The sequence below is a fragment of the Belonocnema kinseyi genome, chromosome 2 (genome assembly GCF_010883055.1).
Source record: "Belonocnema kinseyi isolate 2016_QV_RU_SX_M_011 chromosome 2, B_treatae_v1, whole genome shotgun sequence".
NCBI classification, from domain to species: domain Eukaryota; kingdom Metazoa; phylum Arthropoda; class Insecta; order Hymenoptera; family Cynipidae; genus Belonocnema; species Belonocnema kinseyi.
This window is the reverse complement of record NC_046658.1, coordinates 71,141,261-71,150,036: the sequence shown is the minus strand read 5'-3', so window position 1 is coordinate 71,150,036 and position 8,776 is coordinate 71,141,261. Positions and strand designations below refer to the sequence as shown.

General features: G+C 35.4%; 1 protein-coding gene across 1 annotated transcript; it reads left to right on the top strand.

Annotated features, from left to right (window-relative positions):
* Positions 1 to 4,301: 4,301 nt before the first annotated feature.
* Positions 4,302 to 5,377, top strand: LOC117182717 (tigger transposable element-derived protein 6-like). The gene is made up of 2 exons (XM_033375822.1): positions 4,302 to 4,878; positions 4,995 to 5,377. The coding sequence occupies exons 1-2, from the start codon at positions 4,302 to 4,304 to the stop codon at positions 5,375 to 5,377; spliced, it is 960 nt and encodes a 319-aa protein (XP_033231713.1).
* Positions 5,378 to 8,776: the final 3,399 nt, after the last annotated feature.

The window sequence follows — 8,776 nt, the reverse complement described above, 5'->3', positions numbered from 1 at the left end:
CTACATTAAATTTTACACGAAACTGTCGCATCAAAATATATTTTCGTATTTGCATTAATTCTACAATTTATTAAATATTTTCCAGAGTAAACAATGTTTTAAAATTAAAAAAACGATTTTGCGTAACAGTTAAGTTTTTTTGGTGGAATTAGATCAATATTCATTTTCGGCTGGAAGAAAATAAGTTTCACGGAGGGCATGGAAAATAAGACTTAAAAATCTGACTTTAACGATAAAATTTTTGAAACTTTGTAATACAGACTGATTTCAATTACCTGCGCAATTTCCAATCTTGATATTATAAAGTTACAAATTTAACAGTAAATACATAAAAATAAAATAAATTAAAACAATAAATTAAAAATGCATTTCATAGTGCGAAAACTGATTTAAATATTCTGTAAGTTTGAATTTTTCCGGTTTTCTTTTTAAGAGGTTTTTGCAAAATTTGGAAAATCCTCTACAGCGTCAAGTTTTGAAGTGAAATTTTCGTATTACAGAATGAAGATCAAAATAAAGAAAAATTATTATTTTTATGATTTTTAAATATCCTTTTGATTGTTATTTAACAATAAAGTTACTTGTGCTCACCTCAAATATAAATCGAAATAATGTTGTATCCTTCTGTCTTGATTATATAATATGTTAAATTATAGATTTCAAATTGCAGTTGATATAAAAATAAATAATTTTATAAATTTATGCAACATAGATATCCATAAAACGTGTGAATGGAATCTTATACATGATTTGAATCAAATTTAAATAGTCGAATTTACTTATACATTCATGAATAGTTAATTCGGAAATACTTGGTCGAATCCATTTCAAATCAGGCAGGATCTACACTTGAACTTGCAGAATCTCTCGGGGACGAAATATGTTATTTTTTAGAGGAAATTAGGCGAAATGTATTTTTACGATTTATGAAAAACTTTTTTTTATGGTGTTATGCGTATTTGAATTTTCGGCTTTGTTTTTCAAAAAAACTATTTTTAATTAGAATCAGTATTTCGTATGACCACTTTCGGAAAAAATACAGCTTCAAAGCAACAGAGTTTACCGTTTAAAACGTTTGTAATTTTACTGTTTATCTCTCGGCTAGGTTCCCAAGTGTGATTCAGTATCCGAATTAGCTCCTGCTTGGTTGTCAGAGTGTGCTTACTGACTTTAGATTTCAGGAAGTCCCAAAAGTTCTGGATGGGATTCATATCTGGATAATTATATATATCATATATATATATATCATATATATATTATATATATCATTATATATATCATATATATATCATATCACGATAACGGTGAATTGTTTTCCATCTAAAAACGTGGCATTGTAGCACGGTGCACCATCGTGCATAAGAATAAAATTTTCCTATCTTATAAAAAACCATGGTACAAGGACCATGGATTTTTGCTGCTGATCACAGACCATACCATAATCTAAGGAGGATGTTTAATGGTTGAAACAATACAATCTGGTTTGTTTTTCTTGCCCTATCGTCATTTTACAAATCAAGACTTTTCGATCAATATTAGCCAAATACCTGCACGAAAACTTAAACTAACACCAGGCATGATTGCGAAAAGGTCATCAATAGGCACGAAAGTACAAGAATTAAACGAGTGATGATTAGATAAAAGTGATTGTATGCTAATTGATTAAAGTAAACCCGGGATTCAGGCCACCCGGATTTAGAAAATCCGAGAATTTACGCCGCACGATGGATTTGTGTGAGACTTGAGAGATGGAGCTGGGGTTGGGGGGGGGGGCGTCGATTACTCAGATGTGACGAAACTGGAGGGTTGCGGCAAGGCTCTTTACCATAACGGCCAACTTGTGTAACTGCGTCATATTGTTCCGATATTTCACTGGAAGCGTAAGGCACGCAAATAGAAAATAAGCATGATGCCGGGCTCACGTCAAGCCGTAGTGTAGCACTGATGCTTGAAGAAAACTGAAGCTGATCGGACTGACTAATTGATCGGATTATTTCGTAAACCTCGAAATTATTGGGACAATTTTAATGAAAGAGAGCAGCAAATATTAATTATTTATTTACTACAGGATTTCTTGCTCATCTTGAATTTAAATTCAAATTTCTTTTGATTTGTTGGAGGTGTCATTAGCTTTCACTAACAGGCTCTACGATTCGACAAAGCAAGAAGGAAAAAGTATGGGATACCGAGAGAGACAGAGAGAGAGAGAGAGAGAGAGAGATGAAGTAGAAAGAGTTGGAATAGAAAGAGATGGAGTAGAAAGAGAGGTTAAACTGTCAAGTGTATCCGTGAGAATAGTGAAAACTGTGTTTTTCGTGGACAGGTAATGTGACATTGATAATAGTGAGCGATTTGTTGTTAAATAACTTCTTCATACCTCTGGTTATGAAACTGCGTCGCATTTATTATATGCGATTACGTAGAAGTGCGTGCCTCGCCATTTAAAGTGTGAAAAGCGGTGTTATGGTGAAAATAGTCATATATTTTTTGATACTACTGACTTCAAATGATTTGATCTAGTGAGCGACAAAGTATCTGGACGGATTATTCAAGAAAAATTCTCCTTTTAAACGAGATGCTCAGCAGCCGTAAACGTTTAAAATACATAAGCATTTATTTTAATATGTAACAACAAACTTTCTCTGTATTAAAAAGCCATTTTTTAAATGTTTTCATCACGTAGAATAATGAACAGTAAACGGTTCACATGGCCCTGACTGTTTGCGTTCTGAGTCACCATGAATTTGGGGTGGTTCCGACCACAGTGAGCCCCAAAACCGATCTTAAATTAATTCAGGGTTTACTGTTCTGAAACTAAGTATTCAACTGAAGCGGTGAGCTGCAAGCGAATTTTTCAGATGAGTCGATTTTCCAAATATTATTTAAAAAATCTCGGTTTGTAAGGCGATGATCGGCTGAGAAATACAAACCAGAGTGTATTGCTACAACCATTAAACGTCCTCTTTCGGTTACGGTATGATGTGTGATCAGGTGCAAAGGCCTTGTACGTCGTGAAAGGTTAAAAATTAATTCTGAACAGTACGAGAAAGACCTGGTAAATATGCTACTCCCAACAATAAAAAATCTGACAGCCGCTCGATAATATATTTGTCTCGCGCTTCGCGCTCGAAGATGCATTCGCCTCGCGCTATGGACTCAGTCCATTGTATTTACCCCACATTTGTGCGCAAACCTTTTAAAGTGAAAGGTCGAAACCATCGACAACTGTCACTTAGCGATGGTGAATTTTATTTTGTTAAAGCTCCTTCAGCTTTAACGAACACATCCTCATCACGCACCTGATGCTTCGCACTTGATTTCGTCGAAAATGCACACTTTTCTATTCGAACTGGGATTGTTTATTCAAAACGCTTGGTACTTCATGAAGTATGGAGTCAATGAGCACATTCCTGCAACCATGCTGGAGGTAATTCGGATACTGAATCACATTTGGCAACATAGTGCAGAGAAAAAGAGAAAAACTGAAAACTTTTTAAACAGTATACATCGTCGCATTGAAGTTGTACTATCTGCTAGAAGCGTTCGTACCAAATACTAATTCTAATTAAAAACCTTGTTTAATTGTAGTAATCCTTCGGTACAATATGCAACCATTATTTTTTGAATAAAATTTATCCTCTATAATATACTTCTATAAAATTTTACCAAAAGAACTGTCTCAATATCAATGTTTATCGAAGTTAAAATGAAAAAAAGTCCTTTTTAAGCTGTGGCCTTATTAGGTCCGTCCACTCAGCGCCGCCACCAAGGCAAAGTATAAAATGGAATACACCATATTTTTTGCTTTTTTTGCAAATTTTATGCCTTTTTGCAAGATTTTCACATATTCCAACCTGACAAAGTTGGCCACTTAAATTCACGCAGAGCACTAAATTACAATTTCAAGACAGATATCATTTGAAGATTAGAGATCATATGACATCAACCTCTCCGGTAGTCTCCTTCATCTTATTCCACAATGATTCAGCAAGCTGGTAAGCTACTCAGTCAGCAGGTGCCTCACTTAAACATCAACGACCAGTACCAGTAAGTCACCCCCTACTTCGTCATGGCCGACAAATGATAAGTCAATGTGAGATAACATAAAATAGTAAACTGTGAAGATTCAATTCATTTTATCTCTGTTCACTGACTGGACGTAGAAATATTCCATTCTAGCGTATAATCGCTTCGATACAAACCGTTTTTCTTAGAACGATAAGAACATTCTTCATAACGAAACCTCAACGACTGCATAATGGGTAAAAAAACGAAAGAAGACCATTGAGTTGACTATTGAAATGAAGAAAGAAGTTTTGGATTTAATCGATAAAGGTGGTAGTCAGCGGAAAATCGCTGAAGCTTTTTCTGTTGCGAAGTCAACTGTTGGGAACATCGGTAAGAATAGGAGCGAGGTTCTGAGAGCCTGGAATAAAAACTGCTGCAGTGAAAGAAAACGAAAATTACGGAAAACTGGAAATGAAGAGCTCAACAACTTCGTTTTTGAGTTTTTCTGTAAATGTCGTTCTATAGACATTTCAGTGAGTGGACCTATGCTTCAGTCAAAAGCTAAAGAAATAGCAGAAAAGCTTGGTATAGAAAAATTTCAAGCTAGCAATGGTTGGTTGGAATCTTTCCAAAGAAGACACAACATTAATTTTCCGATTCTCTGCGGCGAATCAGCAGCAGCGGATTTAGCTCCTGAAAATCAATTCAACGCTGATGAATTCGAATTACTTTATCGACAGATGTCAAGAAAAAGCTTGGTGGTCAAAGGAGAAAAATGCGCAGGTGGAAAGCTTGCAAAAGAAAGGTTAACTGTACTTGCCTGCTGCAGTTCTACTGGAGAAAAATTGAAGCAACATCGGAAGTTCAACCGTTGGATCAAGGAATAATACGAGCTGTTAAAGCTCGTTATCGTTAAAAAATGGTACATCTTATCACCGTTGCTTAAGACTGCGATACACGATCTCAGTTTCTTAAATCAATTTCAGTCTTTCATACAGTTCGTTTGGTAAATAGTGCCTGGCAGGAAAATTCATCAGAAAAAATTAGCAAATGCTTTCAACGCTCAGGTTTCAAAGAAAGAACAGAGGGAATAGATGAAGACGAAGATGTAGGCTTAGCTGAGGTGATAAATTCTTTTTCACCTGAAATTCAAAATGACGTACTTTCAGTTGATGACATTATTAATGCCGATGCTGAGTTGATTCTTGATGAAGAAATACCTACTGCATCTGACGATATTTTAGAATCAATTTTGCAGCAAAAAGAACACTCTGATGCCGAGTGTTATGATAGTGACATCGATGAAACAGTGAACGACGACAGTACACCAGTGCCAACTCATAAAGAAGCTCCACAATATATAGGGTAACTGCTGAGGTACTCTTCCAGTCACCAGCCTCAGCTAATGGATAGTTTGTTTAAGGTGCAAAGTGACATCGAGAAACAACTCTTCTCTGCAACAGTAACCAAGCAAATGAAAATTATTGAGTATTTATTATTATTATTTTATTTATTATTTTTATATTTATTTATTATTTGAGTATTTATTATTTATTATTTATTTAATCCAATTGGTCTCATTTGATACATATCGGCCCTTTTTAGGGCCCGCAATTATTTTTACGAGGAATTTTTTTTCTATTCAACACAGTTCTTTTGAGTTGTATTTTGCTACTTATTTCATTCATAGGTGCGTGTAGTATGTCCATATTATGAAAAAGCAGGGGTTTTCTAACATAATTTCTGTAAGTTGGCCACCTGCCTGAGTTGGCCACATGTTGATGGAACCCCGGCTGGCCGACATAGACAGGTTTTACTGTAATGCGATAAACGATAAGTGGAGATTTTTTTGCTTTTTTGGCTCTATGATGACATATATTACGTTTCCCAAAAAACTACCTCTAAGTCTTACACAACTACCCCCTGTGATAGAAAATAATTCAAAATGAGAAAACTACCTTCAACAATATAAACATTATTTAGGGCTTTAAATTAATCACATGGCACTTGAAAATTATGCCCTCTTTATAATTTCTCTAAAACAAACCTTCCACGTGAACGTATGCAGCAGAACATTTATATGTATGAAAAAATTAAGTTGATTACTTTTTTTGTTATTAAGCTGCAAACATAGGCATGCTAAACGTTGTCGGAGATAGAACGAGAAGCTTACGAAATCCAGCCTCACTACTTACCACTACAGCTGTTATGCGCTGTGTCCGTGAGCTCCACTGGCTCACGGGTGTGAGCGCCTGAAGATGTAGTGGTAAGTGGTGGTGGTGCTTTTGGTTGACGTCTCCCTCACTACTCAAATGCCTGCTTGCGGACTCGACTACGATCGCCCGTACAGTAAAATTCAGCTTTGGCTTTTAAGGTCCCTTTCTTCGTGACGGTCACATATTTTTATGAAAAAAAGCATAAAAATAATATAACTTAGGAAACACTGTTTGTCGATATTTTTTGCTCTTTTTTTGCTCTTCAATAATATGCAATACGTTACCCAAAAACAAGCCCTAAGTCATATATACCCTCCCCTCGTAATCAAAAACGTTTAAAAAGTTGGAAAACCACCTTGAACAATGCAAAAATGATTTAGAACTCCAAATTGATGAAATTGCAGTTCAAAATTTCCCCCTTTTCATACTTTTCCCGAAAAACTAAATTAAAATTTTTCCCTCATTATCATTTCCTCAAAAAACTATCCTTCTACGTGAATGTGGGTAGCAGAACATATACATGCAAGAAAAAGCACAACAAATAATACAACTTAGAAGACACTGTTAGTTGATATTTTTTGCTCTTTTTTGATCTTTGATAATATATAATAAGTTCCCTAAAAACTATCCCAAAGTCATACATACCCTCCCCTCGTAATCAAAAACGTTTAAAAAGTTGGAAAACCACCTTGAACAATGCAAAAATGATTTAGAACTCCAAATTGGTGAAATTGCACTTCAAAATTTCCCCCTTTTCATACTTTTCCCGAAAAACTACCCTTCCACGTGAATCTATGCAGCGGAACATATATATTTATGAAAAAAAGCATTAAAAATAAATAAACATACATACCCTCCCCTCGTAATCAAAAACGTTTAAAAAGTTGGAAAACCACATTGAACAATGCAAAAATGATTTAGAACTCCAAATTGGTGAAATTGCACTTCAGAATTTCCCCCTTTTCATACTTTTCCCGAAAAACTGCCCTTCCACGTGAATCTATGCAGCAGAACATATATATGTATGAAAAAAGCATTGAAAATAGTCCAACTTAAAAGGAACTGTTAGTTGATGTTTTTTTGCTCTCTGATAATATATAATACGTTCCCCAAAAACTACCCCTAAGTCATACATACTCAACCCTCGTGATAAAAACGTTATAAAAGTTAAAAAACCACCTTGAACAATATAAAAATGATTTAGGATTTAAAAGTAATAAAATCAAACTTGCAAATTTGCCTCTCATTAGAATATTCCCAAAACTACCCTTCCACGTAAACGTACGCAACAGAACGTATATATCTATGGAAAAAGCATTAAAAATAATCAAACTTAAAAAATACTGTTAGTCGATATTTTTTTCTTCTTTTTTCCTATCTGATAATATATAATACGTTACCTAAAAACTATCCCAAAGTCATACATACCCTCCCCGCGCCATCAAGAACATTTTAAAAGTTGGAATCCCACCTTGAACAATGTAAAAATGATTTAGAACTCCAAATTAATTACATGATACTTCCAAATTTCTATCTCATTATAATATTCTCAAATTGCACAACAGCAGGGGAGAAGCCATTATACGGGGGTATTTTCATATTTCGCGCCTTCAAAGTTTCATTCGGATCGGCCATTCGGTCAAATCCGTGCATCTTCGTATCAAGTTTATGTTAATTTTCATGGTTGCATTCAAAACTTCAAACGGATACAAGTGTCAAAACAATATAGGTTATGTTATATTGTAATCACAAATAATAACAGTGTTTAATTAATAATGAAGGGAGACATGTGAACTGAGAAGTAAACGTCATTTTTTTCTGTGTCAATAACATTATAGAATGGCTGCTGAGTGAAAAATACTATAAAATAGTAATAATAATCTGCGCTTCCCGTGGGCGAAGAGCGAATGGTGTTTAACGCTTATTTTTACTGCATAAAAAATGTATGTGATAAACAGGCAGGATATGTTTCAAATAAAGTGAATGAAATATTACATGCGTAAAGTTTAAATTGACATGGCCTACATTTACTGACAGCGATTAGGGCAAACCATGGACATAGGAAACACGGGACTAGGCATGCCATTGCTGGGATGATGCAATGAGGGGGGAGGTCCGCCATTTTTGATGTACTGCGACAAACATGGCAGTGCCCATATGTTTATATTTAATGCACAGTTTGTCGGCAAAAATGCTAGTGCGCATAATCAAGTGTCACATCGTAAGATGGCAGCTTTCCCCACTCATGAAATTCTTCCCCCTCCTGTGGATTCAACTCCGCTCGTCCAAGTTAGGATGGCATGGCTAGTCCCGTGTTTCCTATGTCCATGGGGCAAACAGGTGAATCTGAACATAACGGTTTAAAGTTTCGAACTCAACCATCGAAAATATCATAAACTTGATCCGAAGGTGCACGGACTTGGCCGAATGGCCGATCCGAATGCAACTTTAAAGGCGTGAAATATGAAAATACCCCTGTATAATGGCTTCTCCCCTGCTGTTGTGCAATTCGGGTAGCATTTAACTTGCCACTTATGCAAGCCCCAGCGTGT